This window comes from Leuciscus leuciscus (genome assembly GCF_965113295.1).
Source record: "Leuciscus leuciscus genome assembly, chromosome: 5".
Taxonomy (NCBI): domain Eukaryota; kingdom Metazoa; phylum Chordata; class Actinopteri; order Cypriniformes; family Leuciscidae; genus Leuciscus; species Leuciscus leuciscus.
In genome coordinates, this window is record NC_138729.1 from 18,456,885 (window position 1) to 18,483,890 (window position 27,006).

The following is a 27,006-nucleotide window of genomic DNA, read 5'->3' on the forward strand; positions in this document are numbered from 1 at the left end:
AAGGAAAAGAAATGAGAATGAATGTATTGACTTGAAATATTTATTAATTCTCAAAGTCTTATTTAAAATAAATAATAGTATGATAAATGAAGCAAAATGACAAAGAATGAGTAGTAGTGTTTTAAAAAACAAACAAACAAAAAAAACAGGTGATCAACATCAATACAATCTTTTAGTTAAGATATAAAAACACATAATATACAAAACTGCAATTAAAAATTAGAATGCAGCGACGTATAGACAAGTCTAACACCTATTATTTGGATACAGTAGTTTAAGAGTCATTAAGGTTCTGTCAGTGTGCTCTTCTCGGTGTTAGTGTTTCTCACATGTTTCTCAGTGTATAACAGAGTACCTTCTCTTTTCAACAAATAGCTTTAGGAGCAAATAAATGGTTTAGTAAGCCCTTTGAAATTCTACCCCAGCTATACACCTTCATGAGCAAAAAAATAAATAAAGTGCATGTGCAACACTCAATTGATCTTGACACCAAACACGAGGCTTCTGTGAGTGTTCTCGAACGCCTAGACACAAGGATGTCGGCAGTGTTGACACTTTTCACTCTGGAATGTTTTCAACCATGGTAAATAAGTAGACAGCGACTGCAAGGGAAGTAACCGATTATGAATATATTAAATACTGTCATTCAAATCGTTTACAGCGACACTCTTCATAACAGAGCATGCTGCTCTTCGCATGAGAAAAAGCTCCAGTGCCAACATCAACATGGTTACATTGCATGATAATAAAAGCACTAAAACATGATCATAAGTGCACCATAGTAAAGACTGTCCAGTGGAGAGGCCGCTACAGAGTAGAGTAGAACAGAAGAGAAGAGAACTGCGTCTGACACGTATCAAGATCTGTTTGATTCCCTATCGAAAGGGCCATAAAGTAAAAAAAAAAAAAAAGGGCTACAGCTGAGCTGCTTTTTTAAAGCACTGAATAAACAGACATAGTACCACAACGCATGAAGGCCAAAAGTACGCAGACCTGGGATTGTCCCAGCGACAACAAAGGAGCAGCATGTTTCGGAGGCAAAAAAAAGTTTGTTTGATAGGCAAGTCAGCTATTTTTTTTACATGAACTCGAGTTCTGGCAATCCTCAGAGGCAGCAGACATGTTTTGAGGATGGTAAAAGGAATACTCATATCCCTTGCAAAAAAGAGGGAAACAAATCAAAAGAAAACAATCATGGGGAAGCGTTTCACTATTCAGTGCCAAACTAATAAAAACTTCAAGTAGCAAAACAATTAATCAGGTAAAAAGACCACAGGATTGGGGGTAAAGGACTACTTCAACCCAAAACACATTCAAATGAAGTGCATGTTGACTCATGCCTGTTTGTTTGTCCAGCGAGCCTCTTCCATCCAAACTCTGACGGAAGCAGATAAAGTGATTACTGGCCTCGATGTAAAAGTGCAGATCTTACGAGTGCCATCTGACTTCACTTTCCACTCTTTTTTGGTCCTGCGGGTCTTTTGGCTTGCCACAAGTGGTTATGGATAGTCAGCGCATCAACACTAACGGACACGGTCTTGGCGGGGATTACATTGAACTGCTTGCGGTCCGAGCTGTACTTATAGAGTTTGTCGATCATCTTCTTAGTGATGCTCTTGGGCCCTGTGCCGGTGAGCTTGTGGATCTCCTCTGTGTCGGGGAAGTAGGAGTAAAGGGCTCTGAACTGGCACCCACTGTCCCGGAAGAGAATCATCAAGTGGTTGGAGTCACACTTCTCCAGCTCCTACAGGTCAAAAAGGAGGCAATTAAATTACTATAGTTCATTATCAAAATTTATTGGCAACATCACAATATTATTTGCACGTCATGAACCTCCAAACTGGTCACACACCTCAAGAATGGAGTTCTTCTGTGGTTCATTTACTTTTCCTGCTAAGCAGCAATGAGAGATGGCGTTGTGGATTATTGGCTTGTTGGACTTCGAGCTTGGCTCCTTGAAAAGCTTGGGTCCTACAGTGACAAAATATTTATATAAAAAATATTAAAACTTCAATGTAACACTTAAGGAAAAGCATGGATGTCCTATAAGGACACTATTTCTTAAGGTTTTTTAAATGTTTTTTTGTTTTGTTTTTTATCTTATGATCACCAAGATTAGTGTTGGCAATCGAAAATCAATTCCAATTCTGGAAACGGACACTTAAGGCCAGGAATCGGATACTTGTTCTACAATTAAAATATTAAGTATATATAATATCGATTGCTTTGTGTGCATTTTAATATGACTTTAAACCATTCAAGCGCAAGACGACTCACACACTGTTTTCTGTGCAGCGCACATCCACAACGTGCGCACAGACAGTAGCCTCTCACACTGTATAGTGTGCGATACTGAACTGAGTTCTCTTCCGTGTCTTTTTGCACTTGAACGGACAAATACACACAAAAAATTTGCCAAAATATTAATATATCATTGTCAATGTTGAAAACTGTTGTGCTGAATATTTTTGTGGAAACTGATAGAAAGTTTAAAAAGGTAACATTTTACAATAAGGTCACATTAGTTAACTACATTAGTTACAATTAACTAAGATTAATAAATGTTGTAGAAGTTTTGTTGATTCTTAGTTACTCAACATTTGCAAATATACATTATTAAAATCAAAAGTTGTATCTGTTCACATTAGTTAATGCACTGTGAACTAACATGATCATTATTAACTAACATTAACAAAGGTAATAATTGCTGTACAAATATATTGATCATTGTTAGTTCATGTTAGTTAACACATTAATTAATGTTAACAACTGAGACCTTAATGTATTATGTAAAAGGTTACCATTAAAAAGAACATAATTTATTTGAAATAGAAATATTTCTAAACATCATAAATTGCTTTGCTGTCACTTTCCTTGCTGAATAAAAAAAAACTTTCAATATGAGAAGAAAAAAGGTTCACTGGGACTTCTGTAGAGGACCAAAGACAATAGTACCACAATCGTTACTTAGATTTGATCATATGCAGCAGACTGCATTTTTCAGAGCAATTTTATTTTCTTTATTTTTCTGTCCACAGTGAAAGTAAAAAAAAAAAAAAAAAAAAAGCTTTATGACATAAGAAAAATCACTTAAACAGAACATATTTAATGTTTATAATTCAACTTATGTGGAGCAACTTGCATCTATCGCTTGTCAATTTGTTATGTCACTTAGCTAGGACATGGTGTCCCTCTCTGAACCCTATACAGCTCTCATTGATGCGTACAGGAGATTCTCAGTCTCCATGATTAAAAGCTAAACTACCTCATCCATCATTTTGACACCCAACAAATGCCACAAACCTGTCTGTCTATTCTCCTTCTAAACAATCCATTGCCTTACATGCTTCAAAGGTTCTTTGTGGTGAATGTTAAGATAACATTCATCAATGGTAATGTAACTAGGCAATTCTGAGCATTACCCAAATAACTGACATGAACCCAAACTGACATGAACCCAAACATTTTTGCAGAGCAAACAAGTGAAACACTTCAGAGAGTTCAGGCTTAAAGGACAAATTCATCCACTAATGTCTGCACAAGCAAAACATGAATGTGCTCAAGCACAAAGACAAACATACTGGCTAATGCATGGTCAAGATGATATCAGCAGCATGCTGCGGTTTTTAACGCAGGATGTTGTCCTGGTGCAGAGGAATCTAAAGAAGTTTAAATAATTTAGTACATGAGACCAACAGCTATTGAGCATCAACACAAATATAAACCACTTGCTTCCAACAGAATGGAAAGTGAAAAACTCACCGGTGTATTCTGCCATGGATGTTGATGTAACGGAAGACGCGGTGGAACCGTTGTCCCAATCTCTCTCTGTAGTCCGACTGGAGTTGCGACTGAGGCCTGGAAATGACTCTACTGATTCCCCTCTGTTTGTGGAAAGAACGAACAGCAACATTAATGTGCTCTGGAGGTCACAGTCTGGACACATTCAATTGATTCTGAAACAAATTAATGAAATGCAAGCACGCATAGGCACACACCCTGTAGGACAGTGGGAAGGACTTACCGTTGAGATCCCGCCCCTCCTGAATTGACACTGTCTGGTTCAGTGGTGGCCACAGAGGCCAGTGATAGACTAGAACCAGACTGGGCACTGATGAGATTCTCATCTGGTGAGGGACAGTTTCATTATTTCAATTTAAATGCCATCAAAAGTTTATTAGCAAAAATATAACTTAGCAATAATGCAATAACAGAAGGCATGATTTAAAACTTACTGGCAGCTTGGCACTTGGAAAGCATATGAATTGAAGGTTCTTCTTTCAGAACACACTTTGGCCTTTGTTTTTTGGCCTTGATCTTCGGTTTGGGTTGAGGCTGTTCTTGCTCCTCACACATCTCTTGCTGTTTCCTTCTAAGATATTCCTGCTTTATCAACTCTCTCCTAGTCTTCTCCTCCTCTTTTCTGATTCTATCCTCTTCAGCTTTCCTCCTGGAATTGGGAGAGAAGAGAGGCTTTAAACATACAAACTCCATAAAAAAAATGCAGAGCTTCTCTTTAGCGTTTTTATATTCCTGGAGGACGGCACTTCAGGGGTTGTCAATACCTGGCTTCATCTCTTTTCAGCTCACTTTCAGCCTCTATCTGCTGCTTGCGGAGCCGTGCCTCCTCTGCCTTCCTCTGTTGTTTCAGCAGAAATGCTGCTCGCTTTTTGGCCAATTCATCCTCTGCTTTTTGCTCATCCTGCAGACATTTAACAACAAAACTTTTTAGATTTTTACATTTTCTGAAACACTACGGTATTCTAGGCTGTTTCCCCAGGGTGTTGTTATATGTTTGTTATAGCGTTCTGAGTGTTTTTTGTTTGTTTTTGCTAGGGTGTTGCTCAGTGTGGTTTGCTTACAGGTCCAGATGAAAGTGGAAGTAGGACTAATTACATGTCATTTAATACTTTGGGTTAGGGGGTTCCACTAATAAAATGTTAACAGTACATAAAACAAACACTTTGCCAGAACAATACAATCTATTTTCCTTCAGATAAATATTTTTCTAATTTCTTGTTCACTGTACTGACTTTACCTTGAAAAAGAAGCCCATTCCAGACTTCTTTTCCCCATCACTTCCATCAGTGGTGACATCCAAAACATCTGTGCTTTCTTCATCTGGGTTGGAAGCCAAATCAGACAAGTCTACTTCAATAAGATTGACTTTTCCTCTAGAAATGTCCTCTGAGGAGATATTATCCCTCGCTGGCCCATCATCAAATGTAGCCTCAGTGTCCTGTAAGGTACTGGAAATAGATTCTTCAAAAGTGACACCAAGCGCCACAGAACTTGGTTCCCTAGAGGTCCTCAAGTTAGCTTCATCATTAAGGTGGAATGTAGTGCTTTTTGGATTCCCTTTGTCTTTGTTAAAAGAGCTTTGCACAATGTCCTCAGGTTCTGTTTTGGGGGGCCTGGCTCCTTGAATTAACCTGGCAGAGGGGCTGTCAGTAGGTGTAGGAGTAGTGCTCTTCTGCCCTTTGCTGTGCTCCTTAAGCAACAGCTCTGATGGTTTGGAACGGGACCGTGCTGAACTTAGTTTGGGCGGCTTTCGTATCACAGGACTGCCACTTGGTTCAACGAAATGTATAGAAGCTCTGATCCTGGCTTCAGATACATTACTTTGGTCACTGCTAGGTAGTTGAGCAGCACCTGTTGGAGACTGGAGATTCTGCTTCATAAGCACTTCCTGCTGGAGTGAAAGTTGCATCATTTTCTGCTGAATGTTTCCTATGGCCTCGTTCAGCAACTCAATGGAGCGGTTGCATTCGTTAAGATCTATCTCTTCATCCATATCTAAGGCACTAGGGGGCACAGGTCCCCCACCTGCCCACTCGAGAGATGCCTTCTCAGGCTCTTCAGCCTCTTTCGGCCCATCTCTCGAATTAACACAGGTATCATCTTTTGATGACTTCTCTTGATTGAGTTTTTGCCCATCTTTCAAGTAGTACTCAGACTTTGTAGGCTGAGGGAGTGTGTCACTCTTCCCTTTTTTTACTATGTGCAGGAAGGCTGCTTTTCCAAGCTTAAGCCTTTGTCTTGCCGTGAAGACCTCCATCTTCTTCTTTTGGGATTCAATTGCACGTCTCTTTTCTTCAAGTTGCATGTGAAGCTGAACAAGTTCAGAGGCCAGCATGTTGGTACTGTCGTTGTTCTGCGGTGTGGGGCTCTGGTCTCTTTTTATCCTCCAGGAGGTCAGAGGAAGGGGGCAACTCTCTGAGCCATCAGGTGTTGTGCGCTGTGAGCTACTTGTGCTAGACCGGATGTCTTGGTTGCTACCAAACTTCAGCATCTTTCGTTCTGCAAAACTGGTCATGCGCACACTGCCACTAGCCACACTGCTGACTTGGGACTGCTGGCCAGGGCTAGAGCACCTGCTCCCACCATCCTTATCCACATGTTCCTTTACATTCATGTCCTCGCGCAGCTTGGCCGACTCTTCGTCCTCCTCATAGAACTGTTTCTTGTCTGGATGGAGCTCTTTGGTGAGCTCTGCATCCTGCTCCTCAATGGTCTCCACAGTCTCTATATCAGACCCTGGATGGATGTCCCATGCTTGGATAGGGCTCTTGTCCTCAGGCACAGATGAATGAAGGTAAAACCCAGGTGACCGCTCAGCAGAAGACTGCTCAACGCTACTTGTCGCCAGTGGTTTGAAAGTTTGCGTTTGCCCAGGGGCTAGAGGCACAAGTTCACTGGATTTGTGCTCAAAAGTGGTCTCAAACTCAGAGCTGGAGTTGGGGGTAAAGGTCCGGTTAATGGTGTGTGGAGGTCTCCGTCTGGAAGATGAAAGAGCACTTTCTGCTCCTGCCACTCTGCGTGCTGACCCTCGATGCCGCCCTTCTCCTGACTCTTCTTCCTTATTCAGGCTTACGGACTTCTCTTTGGCTGGCCTGAGAACTGCAGGCAATAAAGGTTCCAGGAAGAAACTGGCGTTTCGGGATTCTGAGGATGCTTCCTCCGGTCTTCCCCAAATGCATGTTTTAGCACCAGGGGTGGCACTCTGTCGCTCTGTATCCTCAGAGTTTAACAGGGTGATGCCGTCCTTAGATGAATCGGCCCTGGCAATGGTTACCAGCTCATCCTCTTCATCCATGTTAACGTTGCCCAGTAGAGCATGGCCATTGACCCGTTTAACACTGCCGTGACCCGTATGGCTCTGGTGCTTGGGTGTGACAGTGGAAGCCAGGCTGTCCTCACTGATAGAGCAAGTCAGACTAACGCTGTCGCCCGATGCCAAGTCTGCATCGCTGTCCGTAGCAGAGTGGAGAACATACCGATTCAGCTGAGACAGTGGCCTGATTATTATAAGACAAGAATTACCAAACTAAATATAAAATCAATATAATATCTTAAAATATATGTTTTAAGTACTTATATTTAGCAATAGTGTTGTACCTCTGCCGTTTATCTGACCAAGCCACAGATCCTCTGGAGTGAGCTTCTTGCGTAAAAGAATTGGAGCGATTTCGACAGGCTAATAAGAAAAGCACAAGTCGGAGAATTTGATTACCTGATTCAAAGTCACACACTTAAACAACCGCTGACTTGACACATCTCAGTCTACCCCCATATGAAAATAAAATAGTAAAAATTATTACAATACAACAGTTTATGTAAATCAGAATAAATTGAGTGAAACAAATTGTAAATATATTTCATAATTTATGCATTCATTCATATAACCATAATGCAGGAAAAAAGTGCCTTAACAGTCATACAAATAATGGGGTGGGGGGTTCATCATGGGGCGAAAACCAACTTCATTTTCTTTAAGCCAAATATCATATTACTCAAAAATTCTGGTTAGGACTTTGTTCTAAATAACTAATCCCCAGTATTCTGCCTAAACGGCTTAAGTTACAGATTCCATTTAAACTTTAAGTTTATAATAATAAACAAATGGACAGAATATCCAACTTTCAAAGTTTAAGCAAAGAAGCTTTAAAAAAATACACACACACAAATTAACTATATCTGAGACCACACATTTTTGGGTGCCTTTCATGTGAGCATGAAAACAACAACAACAACAAAAAAAACTAGTTAAAGAGTATTTTGAATGGCAGCAGAAGCTTGATGCCATACCCGTGCTTTCCTCTCCTGGCTGAGCCTTCTTTTTTCTTTGTCTCAGTGGCAGAAGTGGATGGGAGGGGCTGAAGCTGGAACTCCCCTTATTACTGAAACAGCAAGTAGAGAACATGGTTGGCAAACCACCAGCACCAAAAAATAGGACGAATGATCTCCAGGCCCCCAGAGGTCTATCCAGCCAAAATCTAATCGTAACTGACACTAAACATTTTCCATGTGGATGGACAAATATAGACAAGCAGCACTGCTCTGTTTAGGACCTTAAAAAGAATAACTTCATCTAAAACAGTCTGAATACTACAATTATAGAGCACTAGCATGACATTAAAATGTATTTTATTTCCGAGTAGCTTGTATTTTTACTTTGGCTGTGAAATAAAAGTAAGCAAAGTGAACTTATTAAAATTACATTTAAGTTAGGCAGGGCAGGGCAGTGCAGTGCAGTACTGTCTCAGCATGCAGAAAAAACACAGGCACAACATGACAAGGCAAAAGACGTTATGAGACAATATATGATTCAAGCGTGAATCATAATCATGCAAGCAAAGTTCCCTCTAAAGTGCATGCATGAATGCAAAGGCAATATTTCACAACATATAAAAGCCCACAGATGTCCTACATTTTTATTTATCTATCTTGTATTGCTCACATGACTAGGGATGTGCAAAACTATGTGAAGCTTAAACTTTGTCTGCAAGTTAAATTAAAGCACAAACAAAAAATATCTAAATCTAACCTCGACCTCACTAATTGACTAGTAGGGTGTTGGACCCATTCCTAATTACAAAATAAACGAATCTTAACAAGATTATCTTGAGGCATTTTTTTTCTTTTCAGAAAACGAAGAAAAATAATAGTAATACCTCTAGATAACCAAGTAACCGTCATCTTGAAACAGTTTTTTGCTGCTTTTAGTTGAAACACCCTAAGAGGTGGCCTACTAAAATGTGAAACACAGCCTAACTTCTAAAGTCTCTGCATTAGAAGTTTTATAATTTTTCTTTGTGAAGAATGTCATAGTGAACACTCAGTTTGTGCATGGTGTTTTTTTACTTGGTAGCTGAAGTAGTAGGGGTCTGCCAGGTAGAAATAGTTTTAGTTTAGCAAGAAGGGAATGTTAGATATAAGTTTATTTAGAAAGAAATCTGAGAATGACCAAGGCATATTTTTACATTGAAACAGTGTTCGACCAGATCACTGACATTTACACCAACAACTACCACAATGAATGATTTTACACATGGAACAGAGACAAAACCATGAAGCACTTACAGAGGCTCAGATTCTTCAGGGTGCAGGAAGTACCTGTTACAAACTTCCGGGCTGCTCTGGACAGGAAGAGCTGGATCAACCACACCAGGAGACACCAGGAAGCTCCGTTTGGTGGCATTGGAGATGGGCACAGTAGGCCTGGCACTCTTGGGCTGAGTCATTGCTCTTGCTGCAATGATAATAGTAAGTCAAATTATTAGTACAATAGCCAACTTTTGAGGACGTTGGTTGAGGCTTCATGTAAACTTTATTGGTTTAAAAAAATTGATATCAGAAAAAAGCCAGAAAACACAAATCAACAACTTTAGGCACTCCACACAATAATATGACAAACGGACAGTAAAAATAAAATAAATAAAAAACTCTTCACCATCTTTAAATTCCTGAACATCTCTTGGCTGGACAAACTCAGGCTTGACAATCTCAAACCACCAGAAGAGCTCCGCTATAAATACCATGATGTTGTGCTGCAGAAAAAAAGAAAAGAAAAAAGAAGAACATTTTTTTTATAAATCGAATAAATCAAGAACAGATCCATAGGGAAATGAAACGTCCTGTTAATGATGAGATGCATTATACATAACTGAATAACTTACCTTGAGCACAGGCGGTGCATACAACATGTCCTCTAAAGTCAAATAGAAGCTTTTGTTAAGGTACTCATTGGAAAACTCTTTCAGCAGCTGGATATTATAAAGGCTGTCTGCTATTGAGGTCACCTCTTTCAAGCAGATGTCTGCAGATAACATAAAACACAAAGTTAGCAAACAAGCCATCCTGAGGCATGCAGGCTCTGAAATTCATGAACGTTAAACCAAGGGCTGAATCCAAATGAGGTCAATATTTGCTAGCGAGTTGAAGTATCATAAAATAACATTTCAGAGGACTGTTACGAGGTACAGCACCAGGGGAATAAAACTACAGTCAATCAACATTATGAAAAATAATAAACAATAAACACAAACTTCAAGATACCTACTGTATCATATTTGATATGCACATTTCTAAGGCCTCTAAATTATCAACAATCAAAGCATCGCTGAAAAACCTGCTAAATGCCTTCTGACGTCTGATTGATAGATTTTACTTTTTTAGTACTTTAATACTAAAAGGCCTTTTAGTCTAATTCTAAAAACGTGCCCTTTCAGGTACTGGGAACATGCGTCTTTTTGCTTTGAATTGTTTACTGATTGTTTTACTGAATTTCATTTACTGGACCGAAGCAACTTAGTTTTATTGGATTAATCCATACATCATTTCTTTAGAGAAATCTGTTCAAATTAGAGTATCAAATATGATTCATCTGACTTTTGAGGAATATTTATATGTAAATGTCTCAAACATCATTGTATTGCATTGCATTATATGTTTTGCCCCCCACAATTAAAAACTACAGAGCTTAAAACTAAGCATTTAAATATCATCATACTAAGACATACTATTGGAAAATATAGTTTCAATTTGTTTACATTGTAAGTAGTCTGCTACACCGTTATATAATCTGGTTGAAGATCAGGGCCCGTATTCATAAAGAATCTTAATGCAAAGAGTAGCTCCTAGTGACAAAATTCTAAGAAAATTCTTAGAAATGTGGGCGTTTTCTCTTAAAATTAAAGAAAAAATCCTAGTAAAGAAAAAAGTAATACAGAAAGCATCTTAACCCTTAAAAGAGCTCTTAAGGTCAAAATTGTTAGGAGCACGGACGAGGACTTTTAAAAGGCTTAAGAGTTTCTTTAGCAGAGGAGAAAATGGCAGAAAGACGAAGAGCGAGAAGAAATGTGTTGCAGACAATGAATAACAGTGAGTTAATAAAACGCTATAGATTAGATCGTGCAGGGATCATGTTTGTGACTGATCTTATTAGACACGCTAATATCTCCAATACAGCAAAGAAATGCCATAGCGCCAGAAATGAAAGTAATCACTACATTACGATATTTGGCAACTGGGAAAATTCCATGTTTGATACATTAAAACCAACATTCAAACCACCACTTAAATAGACATGCCAGCAATCAGTGTAATTGGAAAGAGTGGAACAATTTTTATCATTCTTAGCCAAGCAAATACCTTATAGGAAATTAACAGCATGGTAAATAAAAATAAAAAGGATTTATATACACATATATAATGTGTGTGAGTGTGTGTGTGTGTGTGTGTGTGTGTGTGTGTGTGTGTGTGTGTGTGTGTGTGTGTGTGTGTGTGTGTGTGTGTGTGTGTGTGAGAGAACGGTCAAATAGGAAAAATTACGCATATAATTTCAAAGTGAAGGCTTAGAATAGACCCTATACTTAAAATCACTTTTTTTTCCCTTCTTGGACAACCAACCAATCACAGTCTTCAAAAGATTGTGTCATACATAGCAACGGGGTCAACCCCGCCTCCTTACTAAGATGAACGTTTTTGTCTTTTCCTTACTCAGAGTTGCTCTCAGATCAGTCCCGAATTGCTAAGACTAGGAGTAAAAGTTTTTAAGCTAAATTAAGAGTTTTCTGAGAGGATTCTTAGAATCTTTATGAATACGGGCCCAGAATTTTATCTTACTTTTTGGCCATATAAATATCAGTAATTGCACCCAATTGCATATTTTTGCTCAGTTTTGGGCCTTCAGTTGTTTCTTTCCTCATTATACTTTACAAGTCATACTGTGAGCCATAAAAGCATGGGACTGGTTTCACAGACAGGGCTTAGATTAACCCAGGATTAGCCCTTAGTTCAATTAGGACATGTAAGTAGCTTTTATAAAGATTCCTTTGAAAAAAAAAAAAGACTGCTGTGCATCTTGAGAAAAAAACAATGACAATGACATGTCTATAAAGGCTCAATCAACATATTTCATACGTAAAGATTTACAAGATTAAAATGAAGTGCAGAATCAATCTTGAAGGGACAGTGTGTTAAAATACGTTCTCCTTTCCCAGCTGAATGTGCAGTAAATAACTGTGGGCCCATGTTGATTTTCCAAAAAAGTAAGCTCTGTGGCGCCATCAAAACATGTTCTGTTTGTTTCAGTTGCCTGACATAGCAACAACTCTCTCAACCAATGGCGTAACTGGGTCTACTTAAACTGTTTAGGAGGAAGTAGGGGGCAGGGTGGAGGAGGCAGTAGGAGTGTTTGGGAGACCTGATTAGATTTGGTGCCACTAGCGGTGAAGAGATTACACACAGGTCTGAAATTCCTTTAAGAATACTAAGGCTAGTTAACTAGTCTGTTATTTCATTCTACCATCAAGCTTCATCAGGTCTGGGCAGTAGTAATGGACCACAGTCAGCAGTGCAGCACCGTCACACACGTCCCTGATCAGGTCCTCCAGCAGGGGGAAGAAGGGCAGCTGTCTACCTGAGGCATGATCCCGCCGATACCGTACCTAGAGGTGACATGAGAAGAGGCCAAACTGTCAAAACCACCTACAACAACAGGCTTTTTTCCACAAAGTAACCTTTGGTATATGGCACTGGTATCATGTAGGCAAGAGGCACGTTTGCAAGAGGAACATATTTGATCCTTGAGGCTAAATATAAGAGTATTTGTCGGTCTAAAAAAACTAGATAGCCACTAGACAACAGTTATAACATAAGTGACTAAGACTAACAGACAAGTTAAAGGATTAGTTCATCCAAAAAAATAAATAAAATAAAAACAAATTGTCATTTATTAAACCTCATGTCATTCAAAAAAAATTAATTGTTCCAAGAGAGACAAAAAGAGATGTTTAGCAGAATGTGAAAGTTGCTCTTCTCCATATTACGAAAGTGAATAGGGACTGGGGCTGGCAAAAAAAAAAAAAAAAAAATTGCTGTCAATCGATTTTTTCTCTCTCACCAATTACACTTTTTTCTGTAATTAATTGCACCTAACATTAAACATTTTTTATATATTTTTATATTCCGACCTTCCTTAATTACATATCACTTATAAATGATTGAATACAAAATTAATAGTAGTTATTATGATTGATGTGGTTTGGAATTGGTCAAATGTGCTTAAATTTTTTTTAAATAATAATAAAAAAAATAAAAAAAATCAGAATATCAACTTGCATAAAATTTCAATACAACTTAAGCACTAAAACAAAATGAGTTCTTCTGCTCCAATGTAGCTCTAAAATGTCCAGGTCCAAGGCCCAGTTCTTATTCACTTTTGTTGTGCGGAAAAGATCAGCTTGGAAATTCTTCTCAACTACTCCTTTTATATTCCATTGATAAAGCAACACCATATTAAGGGTTTGGAACAACATGAGGGTAAATAAATGATGGCACTTTTAATTTTTAGGTAAACTGCTCCTTTACGCAACAATACAGCAGAACAGTGACTGGCCACAAAATAGTTTATCACAATAAACTTAATTCAACAACAACTAATGATATGAATCATAAGATCAAGAAACATTAATACACTGTTGATACATATAGGACTACAACTACACTTTCTTATCAATGGTTGCATAAAACACCTGTGTAAACCAACAAAAAGCCAAGAACCCAAAATACAAACAATCCGCAAATGTAGTGGTCGACTGATGGGGATTGTTTGCTGCCAATGCCAATATCTTAGAGCAGTGGTTCTCAACTCCAGTCCTCTGCTCTGCACATGTTGTATGTCATCTTTATTAGAAAGACGACAAACACTTTTTAGCTTGTTAGAAAAGAGCTCCACGAACTGAACTAAGTGTGTCAGATAAGGGGGACATACAAAATGTGCAGAGCGGTGGGTCCGCAGGCTTAGAGAGCAGGGAAGCAGACGGCTGATATAAAGCCAATATGCAGATGACATTTAAAGACATTAAATAATACATTAATAATTTCTGTAATGAAATATATTTATTTGACATTTACGGAAATAATTCCATCATGCACAGAGGTATATGTATATGGAACAAAGTATTATAGCGTTTCGATTTATATCAGACAGATCTGTTAGCAGGCACTGTGGTTTTCAGTGCAGTCAAAATAAAAGTCCCTCTTCTCCGACTCTTATCAGACACACTGAAAAAATAAATGTATCAGCCAAAGGCGATAATTAAAATAAAAGCCAGATATCGGCATGCATATTAACCATATATATATTGGTCGACCACTACAGCATCTACACATTTAACACAGCAGCCATAATCATAATCTTGTAAATGTATTCAAGTGTTCAGCCCTAACAGACACCAAGTCTAGGTTTCAGACAGGACACAGTGAAAGCTACACAGATCTAAAGGCAAAGGTAGCAGAATGGAGACAGATGATCTCTGTGCCACTCATGAGAACCCCACAAGATCCAGCATGCAATGGTCAGGTACAAACATAAGATCAGCCTGAAGGACAGACTAAGCCAAGAGACAGACAGAACAAGAAATGGACAAATGAAGATGGAAATGACTGCAAAAGATGAGAAGACGAAAGCCAAAGTAAGAGACTCCAACACACACAGACACTCTCTCTCTCTCTCAAACACACACATACAAATTACGCTAAGCGGCATGTGTTAGCTCATAACTGCATGTGCTCAAAGGGTGAAAGGCAGATCATTTTGCGCGATTACAGCGTGAGCCACTGCACAGCAGTGTCTTCCAGTGTGCACTGATTAGATAAAAGCGTGACCTGAGTGGTGATGGCGCATGTCGGGACTGACACATACTACGCGTGCAGTGGAGAGGAAGCACTCACAGCAAACTTACAGGTACTAGTTTCCAATACCATTTTGAGGGAGACTATCCCAGTAGCGAGGGAGGAGGTTAGAGGGAAAGAGACGGGAAGAGGAGCAGAGAAGATGTAAAGTCAGGGAAGAAAAGAGCAGACAGATGTGACCCTGCTTTGAGGTTAGAGGAGAAACAGAAGGAGTGATGCCACTGAAGATATTAGATCATTTCCACAAGCCTTTTGTTGTGACATTAGTATTATGTATTCAGATGAGTCTTGACATTTCAGTTGACACCTGAGGTCCTGTTTACACCTGGTATTAACAACCGTTGCATTTGATACGATCAAGTGGTCAGACGATTGTATTTCTCAAACACGTCTCCAGTAAGTGAACACTAGAAATCAGAGACTAGGGGCGGCATTATTTGTTGGAGAAAAAAAAAACGTCTAATTGTTAGATTTCCAATTAAAATTGCAATTATTTACAAAACCAAAGAAAAAAAAAAAAAAAAAGAAAGAAAAAAAGAAAACCTCTTTCCCACTAACATTTCCTTCAATGCAGTTTGAATAATGTTTTCTAGACACATACAACCCTGTTTACACTTGTCTTTAACGATGTTCACTTTTGAATGGATTCCTCAAGACAGATGTTAAAACCAGGTCTAAACAGCGCCTGAGAATTAGAGAGTTTTTACAATCTGTGAGTGAAACACTTGTGCTGGGATGTCTGGTACCTTCTGATGACTTGGAGAATCCAGCAGATGCTGTTTTGATTTGTGCTCCATCTCTGTGATCTCCCTCATTTTCAGGTTCACCTGCAGAACAAAGAAGGGAAGTGCTATGATACAAAATAAACATCTGAAGTTTCTTAAGCCTTCTTTTAAAAGTGCTGGCAGAGATCTTCATGCTTGCATGAATGGACATGATCTGGCCAAGCACTGAAAGGCCCCCTAAGCGACTAGACAAATGCAGGTAAGCTATTAGTACATGTAACAATATGTCTATTCAAACCGAAATTTCACCATTTAAACTGTGTTCTGTTAAAAAGCAAGTTAATCTGATACATCAAGGACAGTTCCAATACAAATATGACTTGACTAAGGGCCACACCCTTCAAAAAACAAAAAAAACACACCTTGTTGATCCAGAAGATCATAGCATCCTCAAGGTCAAAGGGGAGCTCTTTGGAGGCACTGAATGTGGAGAACCGCTTCACGCAGGACACAACCTTCTCAATGCTGATCATCTCCACAGTGTAGGCCATCATCAAAGCATCAATCATGGGGATGTGAGAACTCTGTGCCACAAAACAGAGGACAAAGAAGTGTCACATTACTGCACTTTCATGCAGCATAAGAACAAGAAAACAAACTACATTTTATCAACTGACTTTCTATAAATAATAAGAAACTGTTTTCACTATAAATTTCATGGCAGCATAAAGTACATTTGTAAATGTAGTACTACTATAGGGATATTCATTTCATTTTTTTACGTCAAGCAAAGCTCTTTAACCGATCATTAACCATTAACCGACAAGATTGTTAAATTAGAATAATAGATAAATAGATCGTTTTAGTTAATGCCATGTCAGCATCTAAGGCTATTTTCATGGCAAAAATGTTGTTACAAAAAACAAATATCATATAAATACAATAAAACCAAGCAAACAAACACAAGTCATATTATTATTTTTTTTATATATATTTTTTTATTAACATATATGATAAAAAAAAAATCCAAAACCTTTTCAGGCATAATCTTACTAAACAAGTCTTTGACCCATTAAAAATAACAAGTGTTTATTATGTTTGTAAACATTTTGCTTTATTTACCGGTATTTTACGTTATTTCCGAATTTAATAATAAAATGCAACTTGTACGAGATTTATCCCTTTCTTTTCTCTATCAAAAATGCAATTTTATAAGTGTAGTGTGTTTTTAACCATGCAGAAAACATTTTAAAATATCTTGAAAAATGACTTTAAAAATTACTTAAATTACTTTTTAAACCATTTAACTGATAATTTTAATCGGTCAAAATTCTTACTGTCGGTTAGCGGTCAGTTGCTCATAATTAGCCTATGATACACAAAAACTTTGTTTCACACCACCATCATGCAAAAAAAATTAATACATTTATATTATTCATTTATAATAAATATAATGCATATGAAAGTAAAATGTTTCTTTCACAGTTTTTCACAGGACATTGACAAAACTTGTACTACTTTATTATAACCTAATAAAAGAGACGGCCCTATACTCAGAAAGTCCAAATGTTTAAGGGTGCTGCTCTTCCTCAGACTAAGAAAGGAAACAAATATGCACAAAGCTTTGAGGAATCTCCTATTAAGCCCAAAGAAGGGCATACAGCTCTAGCTAATAAAAACACTGAGTCCAGTTAATCTGCCAAAAAGCACAGACAAGATGAAGTAGGTAACATAAAATTTTGCATTTCTCATGAAATGTAAAAACCTTTATGTAACATTCCTCATGCTGGCTACAACTGTGTACATGACCTCATGATTTTAATAACCTATTACAAAATACACCAAGCACTTGAACATTCAGTCTTAGTTTGAGAGTGTGAACAAAGCCCATCCAGTTACCATGGCAACCCCAACAGCAGTCAACGACTGACTAGTTCTTACGCCAGCACAATCTCAGCGGACTGATCCGTGACTCAAGCCAAAAGTGTCAGTGAACTTTCACAGTCTTTTTCTCAGATAGCATGTCAGACGACCAGAAGATTGGAGTGTGATGGACTTTGGACTCAGATAAACGTTGTACTAAAGCAGAAAAGCACCCTATCACACTATTTGTACCATCTCTGCAGTATGTGTACAGCGCAGCGCACAGTATTACATTTGCATTAAAAAAACAAGATGACCAACTACATTTGCCAATACGTGCCATATAACCAGAGCACTGTGTCCCCCAGTGAAATACTGTCAACTTGACTGAATCAGCCGTTATTTTTTAAATCTCATTAGTTGATCAGACAACCAAGAGTTAAGATATTTGACACTAATTAAAATTGCAAAACAACTGCAATCAAACGGCAATCACACTACCGTTTAAAGGTCTGGAGTTTGTAAGATTATTTAATGTTTGTGAAAGAAGTCTCTTATGCTCACCAACGCTGCATTTATTTGATCAAAAAATTATTGTGTTTATTTGCTGAAGAAACTTTTTTATTATTAGCAAAGTTGAAAATAGTTGTGCTGCTTAATAATTTTTGGAAACCTTTTGGATACTTTTTATTCAGGATTCTTTGATAAATAGAACGTTTTTTTTTTTTTTTAACAGCATTTATTTTTAATAGAGTCTTAAGTGTACCTTTTTATCAATTTAATGCATCCTTAAAGAATAAATGTATTAATTTTCTTTATTTTTTTAAACTTACTGACCCTCAACCTTTGAATGGTAATGTACAGTGCAGTAAGCAATACACTAGTATCCCATTCCAAGGTTTGCCAATGTGTCAAGCTACACAACATGATTTAGTGGTCAGCCAAATTTAGTGGTAAGGCAGATATCCATTAAACATTAAGCAGAGAATAAAGAGGCTGCTCTGGGACTTCAAAACAGTACATCCCCCTCAGAGCCACGTTTACACAGTAGCATTTAAGCCAGACATCAGCTAAATAGAATGGTAAACATGTTTTTTCGCCGTACACAAATAATATACGGCACATAGTCAATTAAACCAGATTAAAAATAGCACTTCACGTCATACATTTTGTAAATCCCTGTTGTGAATTTTACTAGTGAGGGAACTCCATTCTGACAACTTGATACCAGGTATTTATGTAGCACTGATGCTATAACACTGGTTCAAAGCACACAAATGATGCCTATACTTCTTAAAAGTCATCATGCTGTACCTATACAGTACACACCCCACAAAGCCATTCTGTTCGGTCTAACAGGTTTGTGTGAATCAGACTGTATTAGGCTCTGCACAGGGTGTGGGCTCGACCACATAGATTTGAATTTGAAGTGATAAAAACACGGTTGAGTGTACAATGCTGATTCACCACCATCAGTGATTCACCATTCACTGGAGAAAGCACATCACTGGCTAAAAAAAAAAACAGCTGTGAATCAATGAAATCCACTCCGCTCTGAGCTACTTTAGCTCAAGCACTGATCACACTAATTGTTTGGACAGGTGATTGTAGTGGTTATACGTGAAAGGAAAAACACAAGCTGGATATGCCAACAATAGCAGCTTTCTCCTGTCAGTGCAGAGATATCTACAACAGGAAGATCTCTGCAAACCACAGTTTCCATATCACATTTGCTTTTTCTTTGTCTGGTTCTGGACTGTAATTAGCGCTTGCTAAGGCAACCATCACGATTATCGTTTCTTCCTCCAGACAAAATGCTGGTGCGTGTGCTATGGATGTGAATAATACTTCAAATGATGCTATCACTGCTTTATACAAGACATATAAATCGAAAAGGGGTCATATGGATCATATCTAGGAATGTCTTTTAACTTGGGGCTGTAAAACATTACCTACAAACCACCTAAAACACCCTAGCAAACCCAAATTAATATTACCCAGCCATATCTTGGCAGCAGAATATCATGGAGGGCTGGGGATGGGCTTTTTTGACCTGGGGCTGGGTACAAAGGTCCATACGGGACCCCTGCCATTTCTTGGCAGTAGAATATCAGAGATATGGGGGTAGGGCTCTTGACTAACGGCAGTTTACAAAAATCAAACACCCTGGCGGTGACTTTTGCGCGTACACACACACAGAGATCGGAGATCGCACTGTGCACACACAGAAACATTCAATAGCACAACAGAAAGTTGTTGTCAACACGATTTGTATTAATAAATTAACTTCTCTACTGAATCTCTACTTTATATTACTCAGCAACAAGGTGGTAACATCACTGTTTTTGAAGTGATTAAACCAAGGGTGTAGTTTTGGTTTTAACATTGAGGGGTTGAAGTGTGAAACGTTTTAGCGGGGTCACAGGGCAATAAGTTGGAATGCTAATTTAATTTAATGCTGTGCGTGGATTATCCTTATACTTATTTTAGATATATAAAAATGTAAATCATTTATTAATAAATATATTAGGGCTGTAATGGATCGTAGTTGATCCGTATGGACCAGGCCCCACGGTTCGGCACGCATGTGATTCGCAGATTACTTGCAAAGTTTTATCATCATAGACTGAATGTTGTGTTTTGTCTTACCAATTTACAACATTCAAATGACTTTAAATCATTCAAGCGAAGGACAAAAGAGAACTCACTTCCATACTCAAACACTGAATTGATCTTTCACGTCTCCTTGCACTTAAATGGACAAATGTATCAGTCTCTGCAAGTATTCTTCTATTAATTTAATGTAAATAGTTGAGAAAGAAATCAGATGTGTATCATTGTATTGGATCTGTGAATTAGGTCTTAAAGCGACAGCAGCCTATAAAATACCTGCTGCTGACTATGACATTAACGTTAATCAAACAACAAAACACAGATTTAATAAAGATTAATCTACATTTCATTTATACAGTGAACAATACAGTGTTATTTTAAATGTAATTATTACATTTCTTTACCTGAATACTTCTGTTCGACCTTACTTTATTTGTAACTTTGTTCTATTGTATTTAGCTATGCTTGTAGTTTGTGTTTGTTCTTATTTTATTACAAACTGTTCACTTGTCTTTAATATCCTATTGTTTGAACTTTATTAGTTCGGCTAGTAGATTTTGCTGTGGTATCAAAGTACTTAAACAGGACTTTGAATAATAAATGAAAAGCAAAGTGACATTTGCCCACCCACTAAGCAATATTTATTGTTTTTTGCTGATCTGAACAATGGTCCGATCCGTGACTCAAAAACCGTATCATTATCTGAACCCTGAGTTTTATATATATATATATATATATATATATATATATATATATATTTTTTTTTTTTTTTTTTTTATGAATATAAATGTTATACAAAAAATATTTTTTAATGTCACATTTATATTATATTCAATAATAAATGTACATCATGCATATTACTAAATATATACAATCACGTCTTATACAAACTCACGCTATCCATTCAGCATACTGTAAAAAAAATTAAAAAGTAAAAAAGTAGGCTAGTACTATATTCCAAACACATCCAAAGATACAAAATGACCAAACACATTTTTAATGCAACGCACCATTTTGATTGGTTGGCAGGACAGATCTGAATCTGTGACAGGCGTGTCATCGCCCTCCATGACATAGATGCCTTTGCGAGACAAGGCCTGGATGACTGACTGGTGGGACTGCAGAGAGGCCACCTGGTCTCCTTTGAGAATGAGGGTGCACACGCGACAGTACAGCTCACAGGACAGCAGTAACCGGATCACCGGAGGTTTAATGTGTTCCTGGTCATACTGATCTGTGTAGAAAGGGTCTTGCAGGTCCTCTGGGATGTGATCTGACAGGATGAGAAAACAATAAATTAGGATATAAACAAATTTTACTGATGCTGAGATACTGATGAAATACTTGGGATGTTTTCAACTGTTATTGCCGCTACAGTTTCTATGTCTGGTATCAGATGCAATCTGCCGGGGAACCCCTTGCTTTGTTGCCATCTACGGCACTATGTGCTAGACAATAGCGTGATGGTGTGAAAAGCAAGACATAGGGCCCTAGTCTCATCATGAAATCTCCTGTGCAGACGCAGATGTGCTGTGGCAGCTGGGGGTCTGGCCGCAACCATGAGGCTCAAACACTGGCAAGAAAGGCCAGACATGTCCTAGTCTGGGCAGCCATTACTCCATCCACACCAACCACAAATATTTCGACGCCCTCTGCACCGGCATCCCCCAAGGAGAACCATATCATTAAATGTGAAGGCACTGGGTCCAATCATCCATCATGCATTTATGCACACACACCTGCCCCCCTCTGATGAACCACGTGGAGCTGTCTGCTTTGTTCCAAACCAGTCCGTCTGCCACATGCACGGGTTGTTTAAAGACTGGAAAATTACAGTGAGCATGTCTTGTGTTTCAATACAGCAGATTTAGAGCATATTATTACACAGGAGAATGATTTTAGCATTGCATTAATGTGCACAGGAATACCAACTTAGTTTAAACATTTTAGGAATTTATAAGAATATATAGTGTAAAGCATCAACCATAGGTCCTGTACCATTTCTTTACATTTATTTGGCATACCATTATTAAATACCTTGTGCCTTATGCACAAAAACGCATCACATCGCTTTAGGCAGCCTTTATTAACCCCCTGGAGCCGTATATGGATTACTTTTATAACGAATGGATGCTCTTTTTGGAGCTTCAAAATCTCAGGCACTACTCATTCCCATTATAAAGTTAAAGGATATATTTTTTAAATAATTCAGATTGTGTTTGGCTGAAAGAAGAATGTCATATACACCTAGGGCTTGAGGGTGAGTAAATTATGTGATCATTTCCATTATGGGGTGAACTAACCCTTTAACTTTGTCATATGTTATAAATATAAAAAACTCCACATTTAAATTTTTTACCGCAGTATGTTAACCGAGTTTGTTTGTGTGTGCACATTTATTTTGATTTTTCTTTGAGAGGCTGCGCGAGCCTCAACAACAGGGCAACCTTGTCACCATCAGTACATTATATATTATCCACCATCAATCGACACTTACAATAAATAAAATAAAATCAGAACCACTTGCGTTTCGGTAATTCCCATTATATTTTTTGCTATTGACGTTTTAATCAGGTTATTTGTCGGGTCAGGCGAGTAAAATTATCTTTCACTTGTTCCGGACAAGTGTTAATGTCGAGCCCTGCATATATACATATAATTAAAAAAATAAAATAAAATATCCAAAATTTCAAATATCTACCGTACACCAAAGTACAAGAAGCAGAAGAATATGACAGTCTTAAATAAGGGCCTAGTTGCAAGCATTTGTATTTATCCTGCAGTATTCAACGTTTTTTTGTTTTCTTTATCAAAAAAAAAAAAAAAAAAAAGTTAACCGGACACTCAAAGCAGTAATCATCAGAATGCAAAGAAATCCTTCAAATCTGGCCCACTTCTGACAGTAAAGATGCACATGGCCTTCATCTCCATTTAGGCCAATTACTGTGCTGAAACAACTCCGCTTTAACCACAGCTTTACTGAAGGGAATTTCCTGAATAACAGAAAAGCCGAGGGGGAGGACAAATTACTCCACAATAATGGTGGAATAAACTTTATTTGAACCTCAACCCACAGACAAGCACATGTCTAACCCCTTCAGTAATTAAATAACTCCCACGTTAATAACAATAATTATTGACAGCCATGTTATTATTATTACCCATCACTGTTATGGCAAACTGACACACCCTGCAAAGACAGTTCAGATAATGAAACATTCAACAGCAGAGAGACAGTTTCCTCAGCTTTAAAACGAGGTCAGGAGTCTAACACACCACTTTTGTTTCACCCACCGATGATGGCAGATTGGGGTGCTTTTTTGTTAGAGGGGGCACAGGCTACATATCAGAGCATGCTTGAATACATCCTCCAATGGGATCCCTTTCCACTGTGCCAGTCTTATGAGATGATCTAATAGGAGCCATATGCTCAAGAAATATTTTGTGTGCCACTCTTCTGGTACAACCATGAATCAGTACTAAATCTGTCCAATAAAATAAATAAATGAATGCATGTCATAACAATAAGTGAAAAAAGTCCACCCAACTAAAAGTTTGATCACATTTGTCCACACACTGCAGTGCTCATATGTAACAGTCATTAGTGACTGATACTGGAGCAGAGGCTAAAAATATACCTGGAGCAAATATGTCTGCTGGTCATTGCTTTTTCCATATGAAGGTACTCAAACAGTTAACCCTGATTGACAACAGAAATGAATAATGCCTCATTATCGAAAGGTAGTCCATATGCATTACTAATGTGTATATTTGTTCATTACTCGCACATTTTATACATAAAAATAAAAAGGGTATCAAGATGCATTGCACTTGCACCAGGCAATTAATGTCTTTACGTGCCATAATTTAGTATTGAAACCTATCTTATGGCATCTGTATTGCAATACAGTGCACTGCGCGAGCTGTATGGACACATTTTATGATACTCTTATGATGCTTATCAACCTTTTTTTTTTTTTTCAAAACTTGACAGCCTCTCTCCCATTCACCTTTACATGCAAAATAGCAGCCTGGGCATTCTGCTTTATTTGTGTTCCACAGAAGAGACAAATTCTGGATCAAGGGCGAGTAAATCCCAACAGAATTCTCAATTTTGGGGGAATTATTCATTTAACAGAGGTCTGAAAGCTTGACTTTTTTAAAAACTTAACATAGATTACATACATAAAATACAAAACAGACTCTTGGTGCCCCACATACAGCCTGCACTCTATATCTGCTGACAGGGAGTTGGTGGCATTAGGAAAACCCTTCCTGTTCATCCACAACATTTCAAATGTGCAAGCACTGCAGAAGGGACAAATGCTTTTGATCCGGACTGTCAAATACAACAACGGTGGACTCAGACTGCAGCTCTCCAAGCCAAAACATTTGTAGGTCATATATAAGTTAGAGCTGCACAATTCTGGATTCTCCCACGATTCTGAATGGACAACTAAACAAAATAATATGTCGTTTACTAGAGGTTCTGACAAAATGTTAACTGCTGAAGTGTATTTCAAACACATGTAGTTAATTTGAATGAATTATTATTATTATTTAGAAAATTGGTTTGAATGAATGATTCAATGAATCACTCATAAAGACTTAACTTGTTTCATTGCTGAATGAATCAGCATTTTTTAACAAATCTCTTGAATGAATGATTCAATAAAGAATCTTTTAGCAGTCACTTGTCACCACCTTCTGGTGTCATGATTTTATTGATAAACTCTTTATTTGAAGCGTCGAATTACTTTCAAAAGGTGATTTACTCTATTTGTATCACTACCGTAGACATCAATGTTCTGAACTATAAACTTTTATCCGAGTAATTCTGTGATCATTTGAATCATTGTAACAGAAATAATTATAATAATTGAAACGATTAATTGCGCAGCTCTAATACAAGTACATCTGTAATATTTCTTGACCTGTTGAGCAGTATTTCCATAAATCTTGACTAGTTTTAATTTTGTGTACTGCTTAGAATCAATCCACTGTGAATAATAACAATAGCAACACCATGTTTTTTGTTTTGTTTTTTCTGGACATGTACATGGCAAAACCAGTTTTGGGGTATTTTAAGTAGCTTGGAGTATCATGTCAAGATCATGGTACTGTCTATATGTGAATAAAAGCGCTTGCACATTCTGTTATGCTGCTTGATATTGCAAACTGATATTTGTTTTTGTATTATTTTCAGTGAAAATGTTTCACATATTATCATAATAATAGTAACACTGGTTTGTAGCTTTCAGTGCACATTGCTATTATTCTAGTTATTTACCTATAGCGTCAAATGAATTGGAAGTCTCTGAAGAAAATAACTTCAAAATAAGGTGGATACTGTTATTGTGAAATACGATTTCGGTCATATCACCCACCTCTAGCTCACACTTGCAAAAAAAATTAAAACGTACCATGCTGCTATCATGTTTTTTCAGACATGTACCATGAACTCTTGGAAATACCTGGGCTTGGAGTACTATGTAAATACCCTGGTACATGAATTTCAGTAGCATCCATCAAAGTACTATGGTATTATCATCTGATACCAGTGCGATCCAATGTTTCTGCCACTGGATCATTTTGCTGTGGTAAATATAGCATTGACACATTTTAAGCACTAAAGACCACAGTGTGTACAGGTAGTATGGAAATACCATTTTTGGACATGCACCACGACAACGCCTAACTATGAATATGGTTTATCATTATCAAAAAATTGCCCAGTATCAAGGTACAGTGATGTCAGGTAATAATACCACAGTAAGGGGAGAGGCACATTTTTTCTGGCTGTCTAGCCAACTTGTCTTTGATTACATAGCACACAGAGTCTATAAATCAATTTAATAAATACAAGTCTTGCTTTTCGGTCCTGTTTTCATTCATAAACAAAGTTAAATCAACTCACCGATTCCGAAAGCTTTGGCGAACAGCCATCGCAGGTTAGCCGCTATTTTGGCTCGGGCTGAATCATACAACTCCAGCGGCACGATCTCCAGCGCCTCGCCCGCCGCCTCCATCTTTCTGCGGGCGCTGTCAGCACCCAGCTCCGCGTCCATCCCGCAACCACCGTCTGAAAACACACAAGCAAAAGCACTTTCAAACAACCTTAAAGGCTTTCTTATGAGGGCATGTGGTGTTTCCTAAGCTGCATGGAAATGTGTCAGGAGCTTTGGAGCAGTGCGTTAATTCAGTTCTTTAGCGTCCAAGCTAGCTAGCACACGAGTAGCTTTTATTCCAACACTATCCTTTCAAATATGTAATAATATTAATCCCAGACATAAACGACATGTACGTTTGTTACTTACAGCTACTGAACAAAACAAACCCTACCACCTCCTAGCAAAACAAGATAAGCTAGTCTGTGATTAGTTTATATGCAAAGTAACTGGCTAGCCATCGCCCAGGTAACGTTAGCTAATAAACACCAAAATAATACTATATTAAATATTCAAACACTCACACGGGGAGATAGATTTAACCATCTGTGAGAGCTGCTGTCCTGACTGTAAACTGGTTTGCATGTTTTGAATGAAACACAGTTACCAGCGGCTAACAGCTAATGCTGCTTTAATGAGATGAGGACTAGCCACCCGCTGCTAAACTACAGCCCCTTTGTCAGCAATTAATGAAAACAACCACATTTACCGCAACGTACCTTCCATATGATGTGCTATCAACAATCCACTGTAACAAATCTGTGGGTGAGAAATGAAAGAAAGGGGTAAAAGGCTCCGGTGGGAATCATGAGGCCACGTTTAGTCCGAGCAGATACGAGTGTCGGTGGATGAATGACAAACCCCTGTGAGTGTGTAAC

The 27,006-nt window shown here is 38.0% G+C and overlaps 1 protein-coding gene across 3 annotated transcripts; it reads right to left on the reverse strand.

Moving 5' to 3' along the window:
* Positions 1-22: 22 nt before the first annotated feature.
* camsap1b (calmodulin regulated spectrin-associated protein 1b) lies at positions 23-27,006 on the reverse strand. 3 transcript variants are annotated; one of them, XM_082168897.1, is made up of 18 exons: positions 26,848-27,006; positions 26,098-26,262; positions 21,191-21,453; positions 16,127-16,288; positions 15,726-15,806; positions 12,590-12,731; positions 9,960-10,099; positions 9,734-9,830; positions 9,364-9,532; positions 8,089-8,180; positions 7,399-7,477; positions 5,039-7,298; positions 4,566-4,702; positions 4,236-4,450; positions 4,025-4,127; positions 3,763-3,884; positions 1,853-1,971; positions 23-1,744 (listed from the first exon to the last, which is right to left on the reverse strand). In XM_082168897.1, the coding sequence occupies exons 1-18, from the start codon at positions 26,852-26,854 to the stop codon at positions 1,448-1,450; spliced, it is 4,650 nt and encodes a 1,549-aa protein (XP_082025023.1). In that variant the 5' UTR covers positions 26,855-27,006; the 3' UTR covers positions 23-1,447. The 3 variants fall into 3 exon arrangements, with proteins under 3 accessions (XP_082025023.1, XP_082025022.1, XP_082025021.1); XM_082168896.1 differs by lacking the exon at positions 26,848-27,006 and adding an exon at positions 26,653-26,812 and having other exon boundaries at positions 9,397-9,532; XM_082168895.1 differs by lacking the exon at positions 26,848-27,006 and adding an exon at positions 26,653-26,812.